Source organism: Crocodylus siamensis, chromosome 3 (genome assembly GCF_052110815.1).
Source record: "Crocodylus siamensis isolate JL-2025a chromosome 3, ASM5211081v1, whole genome shotgun sequence".
NCBI classification, from domain to species: Eukaryota; Metazoa; Chordata; order Crocodylia; family Crocodylidae; genus Crocodylus; species Crocodylus siamensis.
Genome location: NC_143397.1, coordinates 181,001,207 through 181,028,597, shown reverse-complemented (window position 1 = coordinate 181,028,597; position 27,391 = coordinate 181,001,207). Strand labels below are relative to the sequence as shown.

Sequence of the window (27,391 nt, the reverse complement as noted above, 5' to 3'; positions counted from 1 at the left end):
ACCCGGGAGGAACCTATGGACTGTGGGGTCGGCGGCAGGGAAGACGCCTTCCCCAGGCCCCTGCCGCGAGTAAAGGCCTGGGTGGGACAGCGACCACTCATGGCCGTAATTGACACCGGATGCGCACAGACCCTAGTCAGACCATCGCTGGTAGAATGGAGGCGCGCCCCGCGTTGCGCAGGGATCCACTTAGTCTGCCTGCACAATCAGAGGACGCACTTCGAGCGGCGGATCCTAGAGGTCCGGCTGCAGGGAGTTTCGAGACACCTGCCCGTGGGGTTGAAGGAAGATATTTTGCACCCCATGATCGTGGGGAGGGACTGGCCGGAGATATACGAGGTGCTGGCCGCCCTCCAGCCTCGGAAAGAATCCCCACAAGGCTTAGCCGGGGAAGAACCCGAACCGCCCTGGCCGGGCGAGCTGGACGGCCTGGCGAACAGTTACCAGTTCCGGGAGGCACAGGAGGAGGACGCGGAGCTGAGACCCTTCCGTGAAGAGGCACTCCAACAGGAGCGGCAATCGGTAAGCCCCACGGCGGATCGGGGACAGGGCCCCCGGGTCGAGTTAAGACAGGGTCTGCTATACCGGATTAAATCCGACCCCCAGACGGGGCGGGAGGGAAGTCAACTTTTAATTCCCTGCCGCTATCGCACACCCTTATTACAATTAGCCCATGGGAATCCAATGGGAGGCCATTTGGAGAAAAGGAAGACAGAGGCCCGGCTGATACGCTGGTGCTTCTGGCCTCACCTGTATGAGGACGTGGAGAGGTTTTGTAAAGAATGTCGTCACTGCCGGTTAGTGAACCCCACAAACCCCCGCGCGCTCCCCTTCAGGTGATGCCCGTTATACGGGAGCCATTCACCAGGGTGGCGCTTGATGTGGTGGGGCCTTTACCACGCAGCACCGCTGGACACCGGTTCTTACTGGTGCTTATTGATTACGCCACCCGGTTTCCGGAGGCGATTCCCTTACGGACGGTGACGGGCTCCAAGGTGGCCGAGGAGCTTATGAAGTGGGTTGCCCGGTTCGGGATCCCGCAAGAAATCGTGACTGACCAGGGAAAGAACTTTGTCGGCTGTAATGACAGCCCTGTGCAAGGTGCTCCATGTCACACACCTAAAAACGTCGATTTATCATCCCCAAACAAATGGGCTCGTCGAGCGTTTCAACGCAACACTGAAGGGGATGCTCCGGCGCTGCACACAGGAAGATCCAGCCAGGTGGGATTTGTTGGTACCACCCTTGCTGTTTGCAGTGCGGGATGCCCCGCAGGCCTCCACGGGCTACTCCCCTTTCAGCTTGGTCTTTGGGCACCGACCCCGAAGTTTGTTGGACATCCTAAGGGAGAGCTGGGAAAACAGCGCACGAGGGGGCCGCCAGGTGGCTGAATACGCCCAGGAACTGCAGGACAGACTCCACAAGGCCCAGAGAGCAGCCCAGGACAACCTCAAGCAGGCCCAGAGACAACAGAAGGGCCGATACGACCAGGGAGCCCGGGAGAGAGAGTTACAGCCCGGACAGAAAGTGTTGGTGATGCTGCCCAGCTCTCATAGTAAGTTCGAGACGCGGTGGCAGGGGCCGGCACGGGTCATAAGACGAACCGGCCCGGTCAATTATGAAGTCCGAAGGGAGGGCCATCCGAGGGCGTCCCAGGTCTTGCACATCAATCTATTGAAGGAGTGGCAGGAGCCGCACGGGCTCCTTCTAGAAATGGACCGAGAGCCGGTAGATGGGGAGTGTCAAGAGGGGGAGACTGGACCAAAGACCCTGGAAGAGGGACCACTTGGGGAAGGGACGTCCCTGTCCCCATACCAACAGAAAGAGTTACAGCAGCTAGTCGTAGAGTTTGGGGATGTGTTTTCAGAGACCCCGGGGAAGGCTAGAGGCGTGGAGCATAAGATCCTGACGCCACCAGGCCAGATTGCCAGGGAAAAGTGGCGACGCATTCCTTTTTTCCGGCGCCAACCGATTAGAGAGGACCTTAATGGCATGCTGGCCCAAGGCATCATCACGCCTTCCCGCAGTCCCTGGCGGAGCCCGTTGGTGGCTGTGACGAAGCCGGACGGCAGCTTGAGGCTGTGCGTTGATTTCCGGAAAGTGAACGCCATCACCCAGTTTGACGCTTTCCCCATGCCTCAGATAAGTGAACTGGTGGAGCGTATCGGGCAGGCCAATTACATCTCCACCCTGGATTTAGCAAAGGGGTATTGGCAGATTCCCCTGCGAAGGGAGGATCAGCCTAAGACCGCCTTTGGGACCCCATGGGGCCTCTATGAGTTCAAAAGGATGCCGTTCGGGTTGAACGGGGCCGCCGCGACCTTCCAAAGGTTAATCGATTGGATACTGGCACCCCACCAGGAATATGCCGCCGCCTACCTCGACGACATCGTGATCTTTACCAAGACATGGGAGCAACACCTCCGGGCCCTGAGACAGGTCTTGCAGGAGTTACGAGGTAAGGGCCTGACGGCCAACCCAAAGAAATGTGCCCTGGGAAGATCAGAGACTAAATACCTCGGCTTCCAAGTAGGCAAGGGACTGGTAAGACCTTTACGGGATAAGGTGGCGGCACTTCGGGACTACGAGGCGCCAGCAACCAAGCGGCAGATGCGGGCCTTTCTGGGGCTCGCCAGCTATTACCGGCGGTTCATTCCCCGGTTTGCGGAACTGGCGAATCCCCTGGTAGACACCACCAAGGGGAGAGAACCACCACATGTCAACTGGACCCCAGAGAGGCGCAAGGCATTCAGCGAGATCCGGCAGGCCTTGTGCCGAGGAGCGGTACTACATACCCCTAATTTTAACGCCCCCTTTATCCTACAGACGGATGCCTCAGCGTACGCCCTGGGAGCGGTCCTCTCGCAGGAGGTGGAGGGAGTCGAACGCCCCGTGGCATTTGCCAGTCGCCGATTGAACGAACACGAACAGAGGTACTCTACGATTGAAAGGGAGTGTCTTGCTATCCGTTGGGGTATAGACTATTTTCGGTACTATTTACTGGGCCGAGAATTTCGTTTAATAACTGATCACGCCCCTCTCCGGTGGCTCAACTCGGCTAAAACCGAAAATGCCCGGATAATGAGGTGGGCCCTGGCACTCCAGCCCTATCAGTTTAAAATCGGGTATAAACCGGGTTGCAGCAACACCATAGCAGACTTTTTGTCTCGGTGGGGAGAGATAGAGAATCCCCGCGAGCCATCGGTACCGCCCCGCGCGGACAGGGAGAAGCCCTCGGGGGGCGAATATCGCACAGCAAAGGGAGCGCCTAGCGGCGTCTCGAGGGGTGGGGTGTGTGAGGGGGCCAGGACCCTGAGGGGCCCGGCCCGAGCGGGGAACCCCGGAGTTCCGCCCCGCTTCCGGGTCCGGACCCGGAAGCCCGGCCGGGAGCTTAAGGTTTCCCGGAACTTGAACCACGCCGACGCGGAACCAGCACGGGAAGATAAAAGGGAACCACCTACCCCGAGCAGAGGAGGACGGAGGCTCCAGCGGGAACCTGCCCCTGGAGCTGCGGAGCCGGGATCTGCGAGGCCGGGAGCCGCGCAGCCTGGAACTGCGAGACCGGGAGCGGCGGAGCCGGGAGCTGCGGGGCCGAGAGCGGTGGAGACAGGTACCACCGCGCCGGGTGCCACGCGGCGGGAGCCGGCAGCGGCGAGGCCGGGAGCCGGGGAACCGGCGGTGGCGAAGCCGAGAGCCAGAGGTCCAGAGGCAGCCGGGCCGGGAGTGGTAGAGCCAGGAGCCGGGCGGCAGGGACCGGCGGCAGCGAGGCCGGCCGCCGCGAAGCCAGGAGTGGCGCAGCAGCAGCCTGCAAGGCGGGAAGCGGCGGAGCCAGGGGGCGCAGCGGACCCCGACGTGACGAAGGTACCAAAGGGACCGGTGGCCATTGCACCGGAAGAAGCCGGGAAGGGAGGCTCGGTCGGAGGGACCTTCCTCCGGCGGTTGCAGGCCGCTTGGCTGCGGGGGAAGACCCACGGGCAGGGAGGCAGAGCTTGTAGCCCACCCGGGTCTAGAGAGTGAATCACAAGAGGTAAAGACACCTCAGGACTAGTGGAGCGATCAGCATCAGGGAGACTAGGTGCTGGTAGGACTCCTGGTGAGGGTCCAGCAGTGTGAGGGTACCCCCCCCCCCCACTGCGGGGCTAGCATGAAGACAAGGGAGCCCTAACGGAGGCTCCCCACCCGGAGGACCGGGCGAGGGTGTAGGGGAGGAGGAGCCCTCAGGACCCCTGGACCTTGGAGGTACTGTACCCCACGTGGACCGCCAGCTTCCCGGCACGGGTGAACCCCATATTTCCATCAAGTCGTGGCGGACAAGAGCGGCGAAGCGGGACGGTCCCACCTGTACCACCTCCTCTCCAGGGGACATCCGGGGATCGGGGTCTCACGGTAAGTGACGCACCCCCATCCCCTTACACTCTACAACAGGGGTGGGCAATTATTTTAGGTGGAGGGCCGCTTACTGAGTTTTTCCAAGCCATTGAGGGCCGCATGACAGGTAGCCAGAGGCAGATGAATACTAATTTTCTAAATTTTTAGGGGCCCCACAGGTCAGATAGAATGGCTTGGTGGGCCACATCTTCCCCACCCCAATCTAGTCCCTCTCCCAATAAGCCTCCCACACTAGGTACAAAGAAGAACTTTATGGGTTACAAGGAGTAGGTTTGGAATAGGGTACGGGGTAGAGCAATATCAGAGAAATCTCATAGAGTAGGGGTGGGCAATTATTTTGGGCGGAGGACCACTTACTGAGTTTTGGCAAGCCATTGAGGGCCACATGACAGGCAATCGGGGCAGATAAATATTAATTTTCTAAATTTTTAGGGGCCCCATGGGCTGGGTAGAATGGCCTGGTGGGCCGCATGTGGCCTGTGGGCCACATTTTGCCCAACCCTGCCCTACAAGGAGAGGCTGAGGGACCTAGATCTCTTCAGCCTTCACAAGAGAAGGCTCAGAGGTGATCTTATGGCTGCCTATAAATTCATCAGGAAAGGGCAGCAGGGAATAGGAGATGCTGTATTTACTAGGGCACCCCCTGGAGTAACTAGGAACAATGGCCAGAAATTGACAGACAGCAGATTTAGGTTGGACATTAGAAAGAACTTTTTCATAGTAAGGGTTGCCAGAATCTGGAATGGGCTTCCAAGGGAAGTGGTGCTCTGCCCTACCCTGGGTGTCTTCAAGAGAAGACTGGACAAGCACCTAGCTGGGGTCATCTGACCCCAACACTCATTCCTGCCCAGGGCAGGGTGTTGGACTCGATGATCTACTGAGGTCCCTAACAACCCTAGCATCTATGAATCTATAAGTAAGTTTCAGTGGGAGGAGGGACAAGAGGGATGGGGGTGTAGGTTTACTGGCGTCTCCACCTACAGATTGCACCTCCGCCCACCCCAACCAAAGGTCATGCCACCGTCTTTTACCCCACCTGTGTGCTGCTCCTGCCCCCACAACCCCTGGTGGATACCTGATCCTCTCCAGCTGGCTGGACCCCCAATGACCTGGATAGCACCTTCCATCCTGACTTACATGATATCAGGCAGTCATTTTGAATCAATTTATGAATGCACAACTTCAAATAACAATGATCACTCAGACTGATCAAAGCCATTTTTTAGTCCTCAATTATCTTCATTTTTAAACAAAATCTTTTAAAGTGGTAGATGCTATTGAAATGTGCACAGAGCTCTGTTCTTGTTTTGTCCCAAAGGAAATTACAGGCTAAGAAGTGGCACAATGTATATAGTGAAAGTTATTTTGAAGAAAGTTTGTCTGATTCTTAAAAATTCCGTTGGCTTAAAAACTGAACAAAACTGAATGGAAAAAAACATTGGCAAAGGTTGAAAAAGGAGGAAGCATTTGCTGAATTACAGAATAAATAATGAAACGGTATCGATTGTGGTGGGGTGTGGGCATATTAGAAGGAAGGAATAGGCTACAATTGGACCTAGACAGTGTAGGATTTAATGTAAATTTAGTCGGCTTCTGACCTATTTGACTAGAAAAACAGAGACCAGAAGTGCTGATACTACTTATTTCAGTTAAATGTTCTGAGATAAGAAATCCTGCATGCCTTGGGTTATCCTTAGGTTATCTTGATATATTACCCTGTGCACAGATGGTTTGTTTAAGTAAACTTCCTAAATTTCTGTGTAATTTACTATTGTTTTGTTTCTCCAAGGTCATATTTTTTTATCTCTTTCTCTGTCTTAAGTATAAATATGCTTGTAAATTTAGAGAGTGCGAGAAATCCTTTGAAACAGACAAGTGGGTGATTCCCCTTGCTGTATGGAATTCTCCCTGTGATCACAGTATAGCCCTAAATAAAGAAAAGCTGGCTCTGTCAGTTCTGATTCAACCACAACGCTAAGTTTGATTTCTTCCACAATTTGGTGCTGTGACTCGGATAGAGATGCCTGGAGTGATCAGTTGGGACACAGACATCTCTTTACTGAAGCCCTGGCGCCAAACAAGGTAAGAGACCTTTTGAAATCTCTACTGGGGCTTTTTAGTGAGAGGCTGTCTCTGTGTCTTCCTGATTCACTGCTTGAGGCTCACACTATTCAAACTTTTTTTTCTGCCAGAACTGTCAGACCCACTGTGTAAGTAGTAACTGTGAGTAGAAAGAGTTAAGGTTAAAGACTCTGTGTTGCTGTTGTCAATGATAGTATTTCCCCGTGTGAATTGAGTTAAGTTCTGTAAAGAACTATGAGGTCTCTCTGAGGCCAGAAATAGAAACCTTGTGCAGCCGCCCTGAAGACAACAGATTTGTTCTGTGTGCTCTTGAAAAGCAAGGGTGCCAGGTGAAAACTCTTAGAGTGTGAGTGTTTTCCACGATAAGCGTTGACCAAGGCTGAGACTAAAGAAATGCTCTTGAACCTCGTGCCTCAACGCAGAAATTCCCTTGTGTGAATTAAGAGTATGAATTGAGAAATATGAGCCACTGACCAGATCTGAGACTAAGGTTGGGTTCAGCTGCCCCAAGGCTGTCCGGAAGAGCAGTTTTGAATGCAAGGGGACCCAACTGGAACCTCGTGACCCGGTGGACAGGTTTACCCTTTCCCCACCCTCATAATGAGCCGTGTCCAACAGTGAGTAACTGCATTGTGTGCTGTTATTGCAGTGGAGTCTTGTCTTTGGACATTAGCCACAGCATCTCTCTGCCACTAGCAAATCTCACAGCCTGACCAGACATCCTGAATAAGTCATTCCTGTATGAACGACCTGTGTGAATTGAGTTTAAAGATATGGGGAGTGGAGAGTCTAAAAGACGTACTGGCTCTGCCAAAAGGGACTCCAGCATTGTACATGTACACACACTATGGCCATAAGTTGTAAGTTTCTAGACAAATGGAATTGGTATACCAGAGATGATTTTAGCCAGCAGTTTCCCCTGAAGGGAACATTTGATTTAAGTAAAATTGTTCATCTCTGCAGAGACCTTGAGTTAAGAGGTAGTAATATACCACAGACTCAGTGGGACACATTTTTTGATTAGTATGAAGAAGCTTTCAAAAGACATCAAGAATCTCAATTTCAGAGTCTTAAGGACTCCCAAGAGAAACTGAAATCTCAGATAAAAGAAATTAAAACAGAAGGTGCACCAAAAGGGGGCCCCCCATCAACAGTACCATCAGCACCAAAACAACTTTATCCACAAATAACTGAGAATGAATCTGCAGAAGATATAATTGATTTTCTTAATGTGCCACCCCCATATCAGTCCCAGGCACAGTCTGAACTTGAAGAAGTCCAAAGTAACCAAATAGGCTCTTCCAGCAGGATTAGCCCACTTCACCAGGAAGCTATCACTCAACAACCATCACCTACCCCTGGGGCATGCCCACGGCCACCAAAGAAATTTCCTGAAATCTCAACCCCCTCCTCCTTTTTAAGGTCTGGTACCCAGTATGGTCCAGCCCCTCCTTTAAAATCTAAAAAGGCTCAGCTTATGCCTTTATGGCAACTTCCAGGGCAAGGCCCAAATGGGGAAACTACAATCACAGTCCATGCCCCCTGGGCCCCAGGAGATCTCCTAAACCTTGTTAAACAATTTCCCAACATCAGGGAGGAACCCCAGAAATTTAAAGATCAATTGGAAACTGTAATCCATTGTTATGATCCACAATGGGCAAATTTGAACCAATTAATGAGAAACGTTCTGCCGTCTGAGGTCTGCAACCGACTCATCGCACAGGCTACTTGGCCTACTCAGGACCCTGGAATTAGAGATCGCTTTGCAGATGCCTGAAGATACCTCCTTGAGGCTGTGCTTAAAATTTGCCCCAGGAAAACTGACTGAGCCAAAAATACGTAACGGTAAACAAAATAAAGGAGAATCCCCAGCAGACTACATAGACCACTTGAAACTAGTATTTGAAAGACATTCTGATATTGAAAAATGCAGCTGAAACTGCCCCAGAAGTAGTTGCTTCCGCTTTTGTCCACATACTTCTTTCTAAAGTCCAGGAACAGTTGTGCACAATTGCTGTAGGTTGGCAGACTAAGCCACTTGCAGAACTAGTCACCATTGCAAATCATTGTACAACCTGCCAGGAAAAGAAAAAGGAATCCATGGAAACTAAGCTAATGTCATTACAATTACAGACTTTAGGCAGGGGCAGAAGCTGAAGTTTCCACCAAGGACAGTTCAGAGGCAGGGGATGGGACAGAAAAGATTTCAGTCCCAAAATAATGACAGTCGTCATTATTGTGGCCAGCCAGGACACTGGAAGGCTTAATGTCCTCGCTGGCCTGGCCAGCCAGGGATAACTTTTAACCCGCCACCACCTCCTGTCACTCAGTTCTCTGTTCTGAATCAGGGAGCCTCCTGTTAGGCCAACCTGAGAAATAGTAACATCATCACAGCCCTGCTTCTCCCACTTAATCAAGAGGAACCCTTTTGTTTCCTGTGTGATAAATGGCATCTCTACAAAAAGTTTACTAGACACCGGTGCAAGCCGCTCTACTCTTCGAGCTGAAGAATTTTCCACGACACCCCTCTCCTCTGCTGTTGTAAACACTGTGGGAGTTTCAAATCAAATAGTTCTTCATCCTGTTTCCCAACCATTACATGTTTCTCTCAGTCCTGTTTCTGATCAACATGCCTTTCTCCTTAGTCCTTGTTCTCCTGTTAATTTGTTAGGCAGAGATTTGCCTTGTAAACTCGGTTGTACTAGCTATTGCTCTCCTAATGGTGTTTATTTAACTATCCCCTGTGATAATGAGAGAGCAGCACTTGCCATTTTAGCTAGTTCACCTCCTGAGCCTGAATTCCCTGATCTTTCTGTGTTACAAGAAGAAATCATAAAAGCTGTCCCTCCGTTTCTCTGGTCCCAGCATGCTAATGAAGTAGGACAAACCCATACTGCCCAGCCTGTAAAAAATAGATTAAATGCAGCTAAGCTTTGAAAGTTGCTCAATACCCTTTACGTCCAGAAGCTGAAGAAGGGATACGCTCTGTTATAACTGCCCTTTTAAAGCAAGGTATCATTGTCCCGACTAAGAGCCCTTGTAATACGCCTATTCTTCCTGTAAAAAAAACCAAACAAAAAACCTGGAAAAAAAACAAACCTATCACTTTGTACAAGACCTTTGTGCAGTAAATTCTGCAGTTTTACCTACTTTTCCTGTTGTACCAAATCCAGCTACTATCTTGTCCTATATTCCTCCTAATGCTTGTTATTTTACTGTTGTTAATTTGTGTTCTACATTTTTCTCTATTCCTATACGTCCTATACAAGTTTCTCTTTGCATTTACCTATCGAGGACTTCATTATACCTGGACGCGATTGCCCCAGGGCTATATTGAATCCCCTTCTCTTTTTTTCTCAAATTCTAAAGAAAGATCTAGATGATATAATAAAAATAAACAAAAAAATTCTGTGCTTGTGCAACATGCTGATGATTTGCTCTTGGCATATACCTCTCTTAAAGCCTTGGGGACCGTTTGTAAATTTACAACTAGATTTTATTCAAATGCAAAAATGTTGTTCTTATGAGTATGTTCTTCTTATTGTATGTATGTTTTCTAGATGGGTAGAAGTCTACCCATGTGCAAAAGCTGACACCATCACTATAAACAAAAAGTTGTTCAGAGACTTTATTCCAAGGTTTGGTATTCCTTTATCCCTAAACTCTGATAGAGGAACTCATTTTACTGGACAGATAATGAAAGAAGTCTGCAAAGTCCTGCAGATCCAACAGAACTTTCATTGCCCATACCATCCACAGGCCTCAGGCCAAGTGGAACTCCAAAATGGCATTCTAAAAAATAAACTGGCCAAAATTTGTGCTAAGACTCACCTAAAATGGCCAGATGCACTTCCCATAGCCCTTATGAGTATGAGATCTACTGCCAACTGAAAGACTGGGCTTAGCCCACATGAAATTCTAATAGAAAGACCTATGAGGCTCCCCGCCTCACCACCTGTTGCCTCCCACTTTTGCGATATACATTCACTTGATGATACCATTCTGGACTATTGTAAAGCACTAATGAAGTGTGTTAAGGCTTTTCATTCACAGGTACAGGCAGATCTCCCCAAAGAACCAGATGAGCTGTGCCATTCTATCCTGCCTGGTGACTGGGTCCATCAACAAAAGTCATCGCTGGAACCTTGCTGGAAAGGCCCATTCCAGGTACTCCTAACCACCAACACTGCAATAAAGTGTCAAGGACTCCAGACATGGAGCCACGCTTCACACCCTAAGAAAACATCAGCCCCGTTAGACCCAGAGTCTCCTCCATATCAATCTTGTAATCAGCCTCCACAGACTGGTAGTGAGCCTAGCACAGGAGAGCTCAAGACCAGTAATAAGCCAAGCACCTACTGGTGAAGAGGATTTGCCACTACATGAGCCCCAATGACACCACTATGCCCTTTGGGACAGGAAGAAGGCCTCTACCTAGTTCCTGGTTCCCGAAGTGGAGTTGGTTAGTCGTGATTTGGGTAGTTCTCAGTATTTCTTTTTGAGCCATCTTATATGAACTTTCTCTCATCAGTTATAAGAAACTTTGTAAACCAAGCTACACTTCTGCACTGACAAAGAAGATCATTTCATGAAAATGTGTTCTTGTCTTTAGTTAATCAAATTGGGATAGATTTAAATGTCTCTCATTGTTTGATAAGTAGTCATATCCCTATCTATTCTACTGGAGGAATACCCATGATACCGGAACCCTTGAATACAAATCAGATGTTAGCCCCTTACTATTCAGATTTTCATAGAAATGAAACTTGGCAGTAAGTTGCAACCAGTCTGACTGTCTGATTAGCATATGCCACCCCTGGAAAGCTCTGTTGGACCTGTAATAGATCTTGTGTTGCAGTAGGAGTCAGTAAGTGTGAGGTAGAATTTAAGATAAATGGTGCTTGGTTTTCTAATGGCTATAAATATCTAACTTGTTAGGAAAAAAAATAGGGAATGTAGGAGTAAATTTAGTCAGCTTCTGACCTATTTGACTAGAAAAACAGACAGAGACCAGAAGTGCTGATACTGCTTATTTCAGTTAAATGTTCTGAGATAAGAAATCCTGCATGCCTTGGGTTATCCTTAGGTTATCTTGATATATTACCCTGTGCACAGATGGTTTGTTTAAGTAAACTTCCTAAATTTCTGTGTAATTTACTATTGTTTTGTTTCTCCAAGGTCGTATTTTTTTATCTCTTTCTCTGTCTTAAGTATAAATATGCTTGTAAATTTAGAGAGTGCAAGAAATCCTTTGAAACAGACAAGTGGGTGATTCCCCTTGCTGTATGGAATTCTCCCTGTGATCACAGTATAGCCCTAAATAAAGAAAAGCTGGTTCTGTCAGTTCTGATTCAACCACAATGCGAAGTTTGATTTCTTCCACGACAGGTTACAGGGGTGGGCGCACAAGAATAGGATGGGATTCAACATTGACAAGTGCAAGGTGATGCACCTGGGAAGGATGAACCAGCACTATACCTACAGGCTGGGGAACTCCCTTCTCGTTAGTGCAGAGGCAGAAAAGGATCTTGGAGTCGTCATTGATGCCAAGATGAACATGGGCTGGCAGTGTGGGGATGCAGTCAGGAAGGCCAACTGCACCTTGTCATGCATCCACAGATGCATCTCAAGCTGGTCCAGGGAAGTGATACTCCCCCTCTATGTGGCACTGACCAGGCTGCAGCTGGAGTACTGCATCCAGTTCTGGGCGCCACACTTCAAGAGGGATGTGGACAACATGGAGAGGGTCCAGAGGAGGGCCACTCACATGATCAGGGGGCATCAGGGCAGGCCCTACGAGGACAGGCTAAGGGACCCGAACCTGTTCAGCCTCCAGAAGAGAAGGCTGAGGGTGTATCTAGTGGCCTGTTACAAATTAGTCAGAGGGGACCAGCAGGCATTGGGGGAGTCCCTGTTTCATAGATTTCATAGATTTCATAGACATCAGGGCTGGAAGGGACCTCGGGAGATCAAGTTCAGCCCCCTGCCCAAAGGGCAGGAAGTCAGCTGGGGTCATAGGATCCCAGCAAGATAAGCATCCAATTTACTCTTGAAGGTGTTCAATCTAGGTGCTTGAACCACCTCCGCTGGCAGACTGTTCCAGACCTTGGGGGCTCGGACAGTAAAGAAATGAGCCTATGCTTTTCCAGGCTAAACAGTCCAATGTCTCTCAGCCTATCATCGTAAGATCTGTTTTCCTGACCTCTGATCATGCGCGTGGCTCTCCTCTTGACTCTCTCAAGCTTCTCCACATCCTTTTTGAATTGTGGAGCCCAAAACTGGACGCAGTACTCCAGCATCGCATTGCAGGCTCATGTCCATCTTGTGGTCGATGATGACCCCCAAGTCTCTTTCTTCTGTAGTGCTATCCAACGTAGCACTGCTGAGCCTATAAGGATGCTGCAGGTTTTTCCTCCCGAGGTGGAGAACCTTGCATTTTTCGGTGTTAAACGCCATCAGGTTCTCGTCTGCCCATTTGCTGAGCTTGTCCAGGTCAGCCTGGATCACCCGCCTATCTTCTGGCGTGGATGCTTTGCCCCAAAGTTTGGTGTCATCAGCGAACTTGGCCAGTCCACTCCTGACTCCAATGTCCACATCATTAATGAAGATGTTGAACAGTATGGGTCCCAGGACAGAGCCTTGAGGGACCCCACTGGTCACAGCGCACTACAATGAGTGACTACCATCAATCACAACCCTCTGGGTCCGACCACGGAGCCAATTTCCCAGCCAGCGGATCGTGGTGGAGCCAAGGCCGCAACTGGCCAGTTTGGCCAAGAGGTGATCATGGGATACCAGATCAAAAGCTTTTTTGAAGTCAAGATATATGACATCAATCTCTTCTCCCTTGTCCAGGTGATAGGTCACCTGGTCATAGAAGGAAATGAGATTGGTCAAACAAGACCTACCCGCAAGAAACCCATGCCGGCTATCCCTTAGAATGTTAGCCTGGGCCAGTCCCTCAAGGATGGCCTCCTTAATAAACTCTTCTAAGATCTTCCCCATGATAGAAGTCAGGCTAATGGGCCTGTAGTTAGCTGGATCCACTCTCCTCCCTTTCTTGAAGATCGGCACCACATTGGCCTTCTTCCAGTCTTCGGGCACTACACCAGAGCGCCAGGAGTTTTCAAAGATCCGTGCCAGGGGCTGGGCTATGACGCTCGCCAGCTCCTTGAGTACCCTGGGGTGCAGACTGTCAGGGCCGGTTGACTTGAAGGTATCCAGCTTCTCAAGATGTTCCTTCACAAGGTCAGCATTTATGGAGGGTAGGGGATCCCCATCACCCGGATCTCCCTGTCCCATAGCAGGCATGGGCGTCCCATGGGACTGATGAAAGACTGATGCAAAGTACCTATTTAATAGCTTGGCTTTTTCCTGGGCGTCAGTTGTCAGTTGCCCCATCTGGTTTAGCAGGGGTCCAATGTTGCCCTTGCTTTTCTTCCGGCTTCCCACATATCTGAAAAAGGACTTTTTGTTGTCCTTGATGCTTGAAGCTAGTTGGAGTTCAGTTGCAGCCTTGGCTTTCCTGGTTTGCTCCCTGCAGGACCAGACCAGTGCAGAATAATCCTCCTTGGAGGTGAATCCCGTCCTCCATCCTTTGTAGGCTTTCCTTTTTAGCCACAGGAGGTCCGCTAGGTCCCTGGAGAGCCAGGAGGGCTGCTGTGCCTTCTTGCTGCCTTTCCTCCGTGTTGGAATAGATTTAGCTTGTGCATTGAGGATCGCTTCCTTGAGAAGCAACCACTCTTCTCGAACTCCCATCTTCCTGGGGTCATGGTCCCTAAGGGCCTGACCGACAAGCCTCCAGAGCTTGTCAAAGTTGGCTTTTCTGAAGTCAAAGACCTCTGTGTTGCTGACTGACTTGCCAGCTTTACGGCGGATGGTGAAGGTGATCAGCTCGTGATCACTGTCACCCAGCTTCCCATCGATCACTAGGTCGCCGATTAGGTTGTCCCCCGTAGCCAGTACCAGGTCGAGCAGCGCTTTGCCTCTTGTTGGCCCATAGACTTCTTGAGTCAGGTAGAGGTCATCCACGCATGAGAGAAAGCTTTGCGACCGCTTGGATTTTGCTGAGTGATCTTCCCACGAGATGTCCGGGTAATTGAAGTCACCCATGACAACCAAGGTCCTGGAGCAAGCAGCCTCAGTCAGTTCCCGGGTGAACTCCTGGTCAAGCTCAGGGCTTTGATGGGAGGTCTGTAGTAGACTCCCACCGTTGTGTCCCCTGTGCCATATTCCCCACGAATTTTTACCCAGAGGGTCTCTAGCTGTTCATGCTGGTCACCAACATCAGCTTGCAGGGGCATGTAGCTTTCCTTCACATAGAGAGCTACACCCCCGCCCCTTTTGTCAACACAATCCCTCCTGTACAGGGTATAGCCCTCTATACCCATTGTCCAGTCATGGTTGGAGTCCCACCAGGTCTCTGTTATCCCAATGACGTCATAATTCTTTGCACTGAGCAGGAGGATGAGCTCCTCCTGCTTGTTACCCAGGCTCCTGGCATTAGTGTACATGCAGGCAAGTGTGCCCTTAGGGGCTCTTGCCTTGCCCACAGATTGTGCAAGGGCTGGGGCAGGGGTGGGCTCCCTTAAGTGCCTTGGTCTGCTGGCTCTGCAAGGGTTGCTCAGCGGGCCAGCAGTGGCAGTAGCCCCCCAACCCCCAGCGGGCTTAGTTTAAAGCCCGGTGGAGCAGGTCAGCCAGCCTGGCTAAGAATAGCCTCCTCCCCAAGGGGGAGAGGTGGAGGCCATCTCTTCCCAGCAGCTCGCTGCCTCTCTCACCAAAGAGCAGGCTGTGGTCATGGAAGCCAAAGCCTTCCCGATGACACTAGCTCCGCAGTCTTTGGTTCACTGCGTGGATCCTCCTCAGCCCATAGCCCGAGACTGGGAGGATCGACGAAAACACCACCTGAGCTCCCAGACCCCTAAGCCCCGCTCCGAAATCCCTGTTTCCCTGAGCACTACCACGAGTGACTAGAAATAATGGTCACAAGCTGACAGGGTAAATTCAGACTAGACATCAGGAGGCGCTACTTCAGTGTCAGGGTGGCTAGGAGTTGGAACCAACTTCCAAGTGAAGTGGTGCTGGCTCCTACCCTGGGGGTCTTTAAGACAAGGCTTGACAATCACCTTGTTGGCAGTACTCTTTCCTGCCATGGCAGGGGGTCAGACTTGATGATCTGCTCAGGTCCCTTCTGACCCTACTAACTATAAAGCTATGAAATAAAATGAGAAGTAAAATAAGATTATCATCTGCTGTGTGCTTTTGAAGTTGCATTTAGGTTTCAATTACACGATTTCTATGTGGTTAAAATCAAATTCAGGGTACTTCCTTACAGTAAATATTTCTGAGTTATAGAAATCTATCCAGGAATTCATATTTAATGGCCATATAGCTCTCCTCCTGGAGCAGAATTGACATTCACAGATGTCTAATGATGGAATTAAAGGAAATGAGTTTATTGGCCATTTTCTTTAAAACAGACTAAAATTTGATTAAAGTAAAAGTTTATTTCTGGGTCCAGAAATTTGGTGGCAGAACAGTGGCACTACCCTGAGGGGCCCTAAGACAGGGATTAGGGCCAAGAGTGACACTCAGGGAATAGGAGTGGCCGGGGCAGCACTGAAAGCAGTAGTATAGCCAGGAAGACCTGGCATAGCAGCAGGGACAGTCGAATGTCCCAAAAGGACCTAGGACAGGGCAAGGTCACTAGGAGCCCTGCAGACAAGGAGAGTCCAAGAGGGAACATTGGAGGGCAAGCCAATCAACCAAGTGCCTGTCTTAAAAGCTGATGCATGGGTTGGGGGGTGTCAGGGAGGTGGATACCTGCTAGGAAGTGCAACTGACCTGTAAGGGACTACAAGAGGAAGCCCCACCACTGAAAGGAAGACCCAAGTTGTGGCAGGTGAGTTTTGGGGTTTTCCTCAGGGAGAACTTGAGTCCTCACCAAGACTGCAGAAAAAAATACTGCAGCCAACCCCAGGCACATGCTTCAAGGCAGCAAGGGAATGCCTATACAAGACCAGGAAGGCACAGGGTGAGACAATGCTTTCATAAATGGAAAAGGGTTGAATTGTTTATATAAGTATAAATAAGATGTTTTATAAGCTGGTATGCATTCTGGCATGCTATGTAACAGGATTAAGAAACTAAAAAGAAACAATATTTTAAAAGATTAGAAGTGAGTGTTAAACTACTATGCATAGTATTACACTAGACTTATGTATTTTCGGCATCATTAAGTTGGAAAGGGTTGACTGTAATGTGCTCTATCTTTGTGACATGGCTACCAGGGTTGTGTGAAACGGCACCATTTCATTTCAACTTCTGTTTCACCATTTTGATGGAACAGTGTTTCGTTTTGAGTTGCATTTAGTTTCCAAACTGTTTTGCAGTTTCAATGTTTCCCCCATAGGTTATAATGGGGAAGCACATAACTGCCTATAACTTTGTCATTTTTTAGCAGATTTAGATGAAAACAGCAGGGGTAGTAGCCCCTCCTGAGGGCATGAAGTGTGTCAAGTTTCAAGGAGATAGGTGCAGGGGTTTCTGGGAAACTGCACCTCAAAATCTTGAAATTAAAACTCATGTCACTTTTAAATGTGAAGGCACAGGGGAGACATGGTAGCTCCTGCTAAGGCCACAAAGCCTGTTAAGTTTCAAGGAGGTAGGTGCAGGGGTTTCTGGGACACTATACCTTAAGCTGCTGACAAGCAAAACTTGTGTGTTTGTTTGTTAAGGTGCAGAGGGGGTGAAAACAGCAGATGTGGTAGCCCTTGCTGAGGCCATGAAGCCTTTCAGGTTTCAAGGAGATAGGTGCAGGGGTTTTTGGGAAACTGCACCTCAAGCTGGTGAGCAAAACTCGTGGTGTGTGTGTGAGAGAGACAGAGAAAAGGCATGCCCTTATTAGCGCTGGGGCCTCTACAAGACATAGCAGTATGCCCCAATGAGCCTTCCTTTTCCCCTACAGCCTCAGTCTGGTCCACCACTTTAAATAACAACAGGTAAAATAATAACTTAGTGAGCACTAGCACAGTAGCACCAGCAGCATCTCAGGCAGCCAAACTGTAACAGTGCTTTTCTTTCCTCTTCTGCATATAAATGTATGTGTGTCTCTCTGTCTTCCTATATAAATTGCATAATATAATATGCAATATAATTATGAAATTGAAAAGGATAAATCAATGTATATAATAATAAAAAAGAGTCTAGAAAGAAAGCTAAAGGTATTACAGAACCCCACTTGCTAGGCTAGCAAGTAAGAAATCAATGGTAGTAGTAGCCTTTGTTGTCTAATGCTCCTGAGCTTCTGGAAGACAGCTCAGTAACTGACCTAAAGGCAGAAAGCAGGCCGTTTGAAACAATGCTGCCTTTTATGCTGGTTTTCCATCCCTCCCACAGAGCACTGGGATTGGAAGGGTCCTCAGGGAAGGATCACAGTAACTGGACAGCTATACAATCTACCTGAGAGCAGTCCTTCCTCCCTTTTCCCTCTCCTTCTCCTTACTTTCTGTTTCCCTGCAGGCAAGCCCAGCTTCAGCTTTGAAACTCAAAATGCTTAGAAACTTTCTAAATGTTTCAACTGCCCTTGTTTTGTTTCTAGGTTGTTTCAAAGCCCTTCATTTCATTTCTATTTCACTGTTTTGAGCTTGAAACAAGACAAAACAGTGTCGAAACAAAACAGCCGGTGAAATTTTGCACAGCCTTAGTGGCTACACTTGTGTCTAAAATAGAAGGATCATAGGAACTACTGTTAGCCTCAAGTACTTTACAAAGATGTTATGAAGATTTGGTAGTAGACTAAGTTTCTTTTTTTTTTTTTTTTTTTTTGAGAGAATCTGCAAATATCTTAGTTAAACTTGATTTAAGGTTAAGCTCTTTTTTATTATTATTTGCTACCCGCTTATGCTGGATTTAAATTTTCTGTTGTCCTAAATTCAACTCGATCTATTCTTTCATATTTGGTACATTTGGTGAACTTGGTCTTACCAGGTTTGTTATATCTGTTGCTTACTTCAATACATTTTCAAAGCTGAGGATTCTAAAATATAATTTTTTTATTATGCCTAGTTTGTTTTATTCACACACATTCGCACACAGGACCATTGTAATTATCCCAAACACAAACTTTAGAAACCCCAGAAAATTGATCATAACGCTTTTTTTTTAAAGAAATCCAAATGTTAAGGTTTGCAAATAAACTGTTAGAATATTCAAACAATCTCAACTCTGCTTGGCAGTATTGTTATATGAGAAAGGGACAAAAAAACCAAACCATTAAACTACCCTTAAAAATCAGTGGTATTGGTGGGATTGCTACTGGAGCTTTTGAGCAAATGGCTACAGCAGAACTCCTTAAGTTTACACTATTTAAAATCCAAACATTAAATGTTAAAATGCCTTCAGGGTAACTGTCTGATATTTGTTTGGTATCCCTAGTGGCAGAGTAAGCATTGTCTGGACACCTTAACCAGTCCATATCCATGCCTCTGTTTCAATTTTGTGAAAGTTTAATCTTACCTTTGAACTTCTTGGATTTGTAATCTCACTCCCGGTACAAATACTTTAAAATATGAAAGCTGTATCTTCCTGTCATTGCTCCTGTTTTCAAATAAAAACAAAAAAGCTATGAGACATCAGCCAGTCTTATGCTAAGAAACAAGGAACTCAGGAACAAGAATTGTACAAGAGAGTATCATATCAAGAAAGTTGTCACTCTGTTATAGTTCATGCAATGGGATGGGAATCAAACATTTAAGCCTAAGCTTCAAATACAGAATAACATGGAACACACACAAATAATGGTGGTTTGGAAGGGCTGCAGTGTCAGGCCAATGAACAGGCATTTCATTTGTGCCAGGAGAAAAGCCTTTCTTCCAGCACAAAAATAGAGTGTACAGTCCTTCAAGACATTTGTAACAGGGTGAGGAGTTCACCTTGTCACGAGATGCTGAAAAGGCAAAAAAACAAAGGAATACTTACTGCACCGGTGAGCCTGGCCAAAAGCCACATGGAGATCCCTGGATGCTAATTAGCTTGATCAGCTGGGAGAGCCAGCTAGGCAGCGAATGGGATGCTGAAGCTGGCTCACCACTGATTGGCGCAGGGGAATTAAAAGGAGAGCTGAGCAGGCAGTTGGCATTGGATGGGGAGAAAAGAATCTCCAGGAAGAAACTCAAGGGAATGTGGGGAGACAGCAATGAGGGACCGAACAAAGGGACTCAGGAGAGAGGCCTGAAGACTGACTTACCTGCAGAGGCAGGGAAACAAGGCAGCTGCAATGTTCAAACCGGTGAGTCCAAGTCTGACAGGTGCAGGCAGCCACTCTAGGGACCTGGAGGAAAGAAGAGGCGGGATTAAGTGTTTGAGTGAATTTAAGGTGTCTGCCTCCTGTGACTCTGCCCTGAAGAATAAGGGCAAAGGCGAACTTCAGGGCAGTTGGCTTGGGACCTGTGTGGGAAAGAATGGGGTAAGTGACCAGGGACCAGAAACCAGCCACCTAAAGGCTTATAAAGATAGGCTGGAGGCTGAAACTCCCAAAGAGAACAGATATGAATGAAATCATAACATCATGTGTGGTGAGGGCAGGGGATGGGGGTGGTGGAGCCCTGCGAAGAGGAGCCAGCCTTGTAAGTCAGTGTAACATCAACCCCTCTCACAGTACTGTATACGTTTTTGGTTCCTTGCTTTCCTATCTAAGTTGTGGCAGGCAAGATCAAGGAAACTATCTGGTCCAGCATGAGAGAGACCACAGTTTTACTTTGGGAGGATGCATCAAATTTTCCACAACATTTCTTATGGAAGATAACTCGCTATTAGGCAAGAAGATTAGATTCATATCTACCAGGATGAATTCCCTCCTCCTGACCCAACTTGAATGGATGTATATCCATCCTTTTAGGTGTTGGAGATGCCCATTACCCCACAATCCTCTACTTTCTCTCCATTCCTCCAAAGGAATGGAGGTGGAGTATCGGCCTGTATCAGGAATCCTCCTGGGCCCTCAAGAGGGTTGCTGCTGAGGAGAATGGCTACCAGGTAATTTCCCCACCCCCACAAAAAAACCTCCTCTGGGTCAGCTTGGGAGGGCATTGGGGGGGAGGGCAACAGCACTGTGATGGCTAGAAAATGATATTTAGAAATTTACTTTTAGGAACTGGCTTGTAGGTAAAGTAGATGTGCATTAAAATAATGGTTCAGGGGAATGGCAAAGGTTAATTGGTTTCTAAAAGCCTGTTTGTGCCAAATATTCCTTCAAGGCCCACTGTGCATGAAGCTAATACACAAACAAGATGGGAAATTGAAGATGTACCACACTGTTCCATAATAAAAGACAGGCTTACTGCATTGGTGCCAGGTCACCATGTCCAAATGCAGAGCCCTGGGATTTCCGGTTCTGGTGGACAGACCAAATTAGGAAGCCAGGGCATGCCCAAGTTAAGACACCAGTAAATGACCAAATTAAGATGTTTGCATGTAATGGGTTTAGGAAACAAAGGAACACACTGACAGAACAGAACATGGACAACATGATGACCATAGGGAGACAATGGCCAGAAATGAAGTAATCAGAGGACAAAAATAATACAAAAGGAAGGATTTTAGAGCAGCAAAGGGTCCCTTAGGGGGTGATCCTGAGGCCACCGTGGACAGAGGATATACCACCAGCCCATTTCACCCACCCCACTGCAGGGGGAGTGGGGCCTTGGCCTTTGACCTCCAGTTTGCTGACATCTGACATTCAAGAAAGAACCACAGGATGAAGTTTGTATACCATCCAGCTGTATCTTCCCTTTGTGACAGCTTTTGGACTGGTAGATATAGAATTGGTTGGGAAGGGGGGGAAGTGGGTTGCCTTACCTGCATTATTCTTATCTGCTGTCACTGTTTATCAGTAGAATTTGCCTATTATCGAATGAAAGACATTGTGGTTGTTCTGAAGGTTTGGGTCCACCCAAAACAGGGTATCTGCATCATAAATCAGGTGCCAATACACTGTGGCAGCAACTCTCCCAAGGCTTCGGGAGGGATGCTGCCACAGAGGAATGTCCACTATTCTGGGCTGGTTCTGATGGATGCATGCAGCAGGGCCTATTTTCAAGTACCCATCATGGGACAAAGCATCCTGCTGACCCCAGGCCCTCAGTATGTGTGAGAGAGGGGGTGGGAGTGTAGGTTGCGGGGAGTGTGTGCTTATCTTGGGCACAGGGCTGCAGCCTGGCCAGACTTGCACAGATAGGAGCCTCTTCTGCAGCTTAGCGGATGGGACCAGGAATGGGACATTGAGACTCATTGCTGTTGCTGCTGCCACCAGGACCCCTGTGCCAGCCACATCACCAGCAGTGCAAGGAGTAACAGATGGGGCGGGGGCACACTGCCCTCAGCCTCCTCCCACTGCCAACTGCTTGCCCGCTGGGCCATGACTTTACCATGGCCTGGCCACTGCCATTCCCCTCAGCCCGCCTGTACTGCTTACTACCTCGCCACCCCTCCAGGGTAGAACTGCAGCCTGAGAGAAGCAGTGGCAATGGGAGTAGGTGAGGGTAGTGTGTCCCTTCCCCTCTGTCTCCTCCCGTCCATTACTCCTGGTGCAGTCTTGCCATCTAGCTCTGCCCTCCTGTGCGGGTCCAGCCAGGCTACAGCCCTGTGCCCGCTGTGGGTGCACAAATCTGGAGGGGGCCCCTGACACATTCCCTGTGGCTCCCCGATTCATCATCTATGCCTACCCCTGCCCCCCCCCCCTTTGACTCTACCTGCAGGAGCTGCTTTCTATGCTACCTGCCTGTTACGTGCATGTATGCATGCACATGACACCCCCTGCCTGATTGTCCTCATCCTGCTTCTCGCAGCCCCTTGCAGGCTTGAACTCTGCCAGCTTGCAAGGGGAAACCTGTGGTTTTCCACGTTTTTCTCTTTAAAGGAAAAAATCCATGATTTTCCACATTTTTCCACGATTATTTGCCACCCTTCCATATATTCTTATGACCCACTTTTGGGTTGCGATCAATGGGTTGAGAAACAAACACTGGTGTAGATGATCAAGGGGACATTCTAAGTAAGCAGCAGGATGGGCAAGCACACAGTGCTTGCTCACAGGGGTGAGTAAAAGAAGGACATACAGGGAGGAGAGGTTTGCCCTGGTACAGCACGTGATCTAAACACAAGAGTGATAAGAAAAAATTGAGATTTGAATACAGCCTAGACGGCTAAGATAATTAGGCAAGTTATCACACTCGATCATAAGCAAATAGGGCTGGAAGGAACCTTCCAAGGTCATCTAGTTCAGCCTGCTGCTCAAGGCAGGATCAACTCTGACTAAAACCATCCAGCCATATGTTGGTCTAACCTGCTTCTGCAAGTTTCCATGCATAGAGATTCCACAACTTCTCTAGGTACCCTGTTCCAATGCCTGGCCACTTTGCGTCAGAAAGTTCCTTTTAATTTCCAACCTAAATTTCCCCTGCTGCAGCTTGAAGCCATTGCTCTTAGTCCTGTACCCATTAGCATCTCTAGAGAGAGATAACTATGTTAGTTTGAAGTCAGGCAGAAAGAAGGGCAGGCTGGCACCTTGGTGGCTCTAGTCAAAATAGTGAGTGAGAAAGGGTGGTATGTATATATATATGTGTGTATATACATGTATGTACATATACATATATGTGTGTGTGTGTGTATATAATCTTATCAAGCTCTACTGCAAACCCCAACATTTTTGTACCTTGATATTTTCTACTTAGGCTACAATAACCAGTCTGTCAGTAATCACCTTGCTCTTCTCCTATATATATGTACCCATTAGCGTCTCTAGAGAAAGATAGTTAACTATGTTAGTCTGAAGCCAGGCAGAAAGCAGGGCAGGGTGGCACCTTGGTGGCTCTAGTCAAAGCAGCGTGTGAGAAAGGGTGCAGAGAATGAAATAATGCCAACTTTCCAAATGATATTTATTTTTAAACCTAAATAACTTCCATATAATATGTAGATGAAAAAGCAAACGCATTTTCTAACTCAGCTAAAACACATGCAATTGACAATAAACACTATCAATACACAGGTGAAGACTTGGCAAAAAGCAAATAAAATAGCAAATTCAATAAAATTGCACAATTTTATTGAAAATACATTAGAATGGGGTGAATAGTTGTCTAAAATATTTGTTATAACAAAATATTAACATTTTACTATATTTATATTATAGTCACAACTACCTGAAATGTGTACATTAAATCCCAATTTTCTTTTTTGTGTATGGAACATTTTGATTTATTTCTTTTTATTGCATAGCCATATCGTGTTAGGATAATATTTCATTCCAGCTGATACATTTAAAAAGTATTAATTCTGGTTTTAAAAAATGCTTTGAGATGTTGGTGACCATCTTAATGGCCAAAGGTATGATGATACTTGACTATGGAAATGGGCCATGGCAGTCTTCCATGGCGTAGGACATGGGAGGCTACTGGTCTACCCATTAGAAACAGACTTGTACATTTAACTTGGGGGAGGGAGGGTAAATTCTGCAACTTTTATTCATGCTGTCTAATATTTACTAATGCAGGTAGGTATATTAAAGCCAAGTGTCATTCAATTAAATATTTGTAGAATCATGTCTTTTTTTCTTTTAACTAAGGGTTTTTTTTTAACTGTCTGTTCAGAGTGTTTTGTAACTGAGATGAAGCCTCAGAATTCCATTATCTAGCCAATAAAATGGAATATTTGAATGAACATTAATATTGTAAGTGGGAGAAGAGGTAGGAAATATGCATCTTGACTACAAAAGGAGTGCAAATACAGAGGAAGCTTTGATTTCCATTGATCTGTTGTTGAAGTAAAAGCAATTGACAGGCTCCAAGGATGATCTTTATTCCTCCTGAGGAAAGGAGACCTTTTGCAGTAAGCTAATGTAATTGATTGCATCAACAAAAGCTGGTAAACTTAAAATCAGTCACTATAATAAAATAACGGTGTAAATTCTTCAGGCAAGCAACAATATGGTCAGAAAATTATAAAATAAAAACAAAAAAAGTGGAGAAAATTAATTAGCATATTAAAAATGGATCTACAAGAAAGTTACAAAACAGACATCAAAATGGTTCCTTTTTGTCAATTCTTCTTTCACTTGTTTTAAAACTGATTTCATAACAAAAATATAATTTAATCTCCTGACCTGTACAAGTGAGATATGAGAATTCTTAACATAGTAACTTCCTTGAACATCACACAGTTTACAAAATAAGCTCAGAATATTTTAACTTTTGAGGGTATTTTTATCAGTGATAATGTTGGTAAGATATATCCCATCAAAATTGAAACAAAAATAATAGTAAAAAAAACTGTTAGTGCTACCCAAGGATTTATGTAGCTTTTTGGGAGGGCACCATAGACATAGACACAGAAAAATGTAGACAACTCACAATAACTGTAAAACTTGTCCACTACAATAGCTTTAAAGACATATAATCCATTATACTGTGAAAAAATTATTTTGTTTTTTGTTCTTCCACCAAGAACTTGATACTTGGCTGAAGGCGATACTAATTTAGGTCCATTGGGATTCTCACAGTTTATGTAATTCTTTCTATTCCATGCAGTATTTGGGTCTGGAGAATCTTGTTCTTTCAGCAAAGAGGTCCAATTCTGAGGTTGAGAGATGCAATCAGCTTCTGCAGCTGTCAAGAGATAATCATAATTATGAATTCCATTTACTTCAAACATAACAAAATCAACAGAAACGTACTCCACAAATTCACTGTTTTCCCATAACTCAAGAACTGGTGACCAAGGATCATCATGATATACCAGAAGAGGACATCCCAGCTTCTCATAATCGTAATGAATTTGAAGGTCGCTTTGCTCCAGGTTTTGTCTGGCAAGAAATTCTGGGTCATATATATCATAGCTGATTATGTAAGTGAAATTATTTCGTAGTAAGTCTTGATGAAAGAGTTCTTTGCTGCAAGCAGTTGCATTTTTAAAAAGTCTAATCTGTTTCGTAGGTGGACAACCTACATTAATAAATGCAGACAAAGGAACTATGTCAACACAAAAAACACCTTTCTTGGGAGCATCCACATTGAGGATAGACACGCCACCTTCATGTAAGTCAGCCCAGAAGTGTGGCTCTGCCATGTCAGAGAAGCATTGTTGCATCAGCAGTATGCTTAATCTGTACTTGGTATTCCCATCATCTGTGTACCCATCCTGTACCACATGTGCCTGGAAACTCAGCACATGGGGGTTGCTCACAGTCACCAGAGGAAAGGCCCCAGTACCACGTTTGGGTACAAAAGTGGCAGTGAAGTTCAACATGTGGTACATATCAATGTAAAAAATCTTGTTGTGAAAGGGGCTGTTAAGGACCTCCAGTGTGCAATACTGCATGGGTTGTAACTTGTCCATGAGCAATGACTGCATATTATAGGTGCATTTCTGGAAGTTATATATGTGGGAATCATTGTTACGGATGGGTCTGAGCAATGTCAGTATTCCTGTCCTTTCAAACTGCAACACACAACAGCCTACATCTGTGGTGTTTATTGTTTCTGTAAGGACCATGGAAGTGGAAAACATGCCAAGAATGCCATAGAACAGCTGGTTCTCCTGGGTGAAGACTGCAATCTCAGAGGTGCTAATGGCTACATGGAATAGAGAAGTATTAGGGAGAGAAGTGCCTGGAAACTCATCTGTGGGCAGAATAGTTACTGCTTCTGTAATCAGGCCATTGTTGAAGGAAAGCATCAGGGTACCCTTGGTCCAGAGAATGATGTAGCCACTCAGGCTAGGGTGCTGGATATTCTGGATAGAAGCGCCCTCTTTGGACATCAGCTGGAAGACTGTGGATCTGCGATAAACCTCATGGCTCCTCTTCCAGTTAATGTATGTAAAATAAGCCCCTGGTCCTTTTCCTTCATCCTCTTGGGTACTGTTGATTAGTAGCCCAGTAACAGAGAGGGAAATAAAATTATAGACACCAAGCAGCACATGTTGCAGAGCTGATTTTACCTTCATAAGTCTAAAAGTGAAACCTCCATTTTCTGACAGGAAGATTTGGCTCTCGGAGACTGAATGCCCAGTCTCATAGGCAAAAAGGGTCATGCTGACATTGTCACAGTACAGGTCCTGCCAGGAGAAGCAGCAGTAGGTGTTGGAGAGGTCAGCGACTGGGGAATGGATCCCCTCTGCTGGTTGCCATTTCTCCTCATCTGCAAAGATATAGAGATAGACCCTACCATTTATCACCATTGCTATCTGATTTTGCTTCACAAAGGTGGCAGCACTGACTAAGGCTGTTGGACTCACTAAGTCGCTGGGGATGGAAAGTGGTAGGAGGCTGCTCTCAAAGCCATCTTTGCTGAAGAAAACTCTCCCCCCCAAATACAGGGCTGGAGCAGGACCTCCCCAGAGGTTCTCATCTGTACATGGGTGTTGCAGAAGGCGGGGCTCATCGGCAGCGAACTGAAGGACAGTGCCCGACACCTGCTTCTGAGAAAGGGAGAGTTTAACTGAGAACGACTCCCTCCAATTGCAAACAGAGCAGTGACCTCCAACTATAAGGTACCTCAACAGCCAGAGTGGGACCAGCCAATAACTTCGCATTTTTTGTGCGGTTACTTGAGCCGCTCCCTCTGATCTGTTTGGCCTGAGGTAGGTGCTCTTGTTCCCTGTGGACATCAGCCCGCAATGGCTGCTGTCACTTCTCACGTCCTCCTGTGAGCAGATGGAAAGAAGTTCCGAGTGGCAGTTGGTGTCTGGGCCGGACTGTGGGTTGTATATGGCTGTTGCTCTGTGTGTTTCTGTCACAGCCTCAGTCTTTTATAACTGATGTCTTAGGCTCATGATTCCGTGACTAATTTTACATTATCAGTAATGACTCTTCATTTAAACAGTGTGTACTTCTCTCTCCCCTGCTCTTCGTGTGGTTCCTCCCTCA

At 47.1% G+C, this 27,391-nt stretch overlaps 2 protein-coding genes across 6 annotated transcripts; one reads left to right on the top strand and one right to left on the bottom strand.

The window, feature by feature from the left end:
* Positions 1 to 1,059: 1,059 nt before the first annotated feature.
* Positions 1,060 to 11,820, top strand: LOC149869188 (uncharacterized). 5 transcript variants are annotated; one of them, XM_090039880.1, is made up of 3 exons: positions 1,060 to 4,386; positions 6,408 to 6,471; positions 10,525 to 11,820. In XM_090039880.1, exon 1 carries the CDS (start codon positions 1,084 to 1,086, stop codon positions 4,015 to 4,017), a length of 2,934 nt encoding a protein of 977 aa, XP_089896006.1. In that variant the 5' UTR covers positions 1,060 to 1,083; the 3' UTR covers positions 4,018 to 4,386; positions 6,408 to 6,471; positions 10,525 to 11,820. The 5 variants fall into 5 exon arrangements, with proteins under 5 accessions (XP_089896006.1, XP_089896005.1, XP_089896002.1 ...); XM_090039879.1 differs by having other exon boundaries at positions 10,510 to 11,820; XM_090039876.1 differs by having other exon boundaries at positions 6,408 to 11,820.
* Positions 11,821 to 24,699: 12,879 nt separating this feature from the next.
* LOC149869187 (cation channel sperm-associated auxiliary subunit delta-like) lies at positions 24,700 to 27,057 on the bottom strand. The gene has a single exon (XM_090037693.1). It carries the CDS (start codon positions 27,055 to 27,057, stop codon positions 24,700 to 24,702), a length of 2,358 nt encoding a protein of 785 aa, XP_089893819.1.
* Between the last annotated feature and the right edge of the window lie 334 nt (positions 27,058 to 27,391).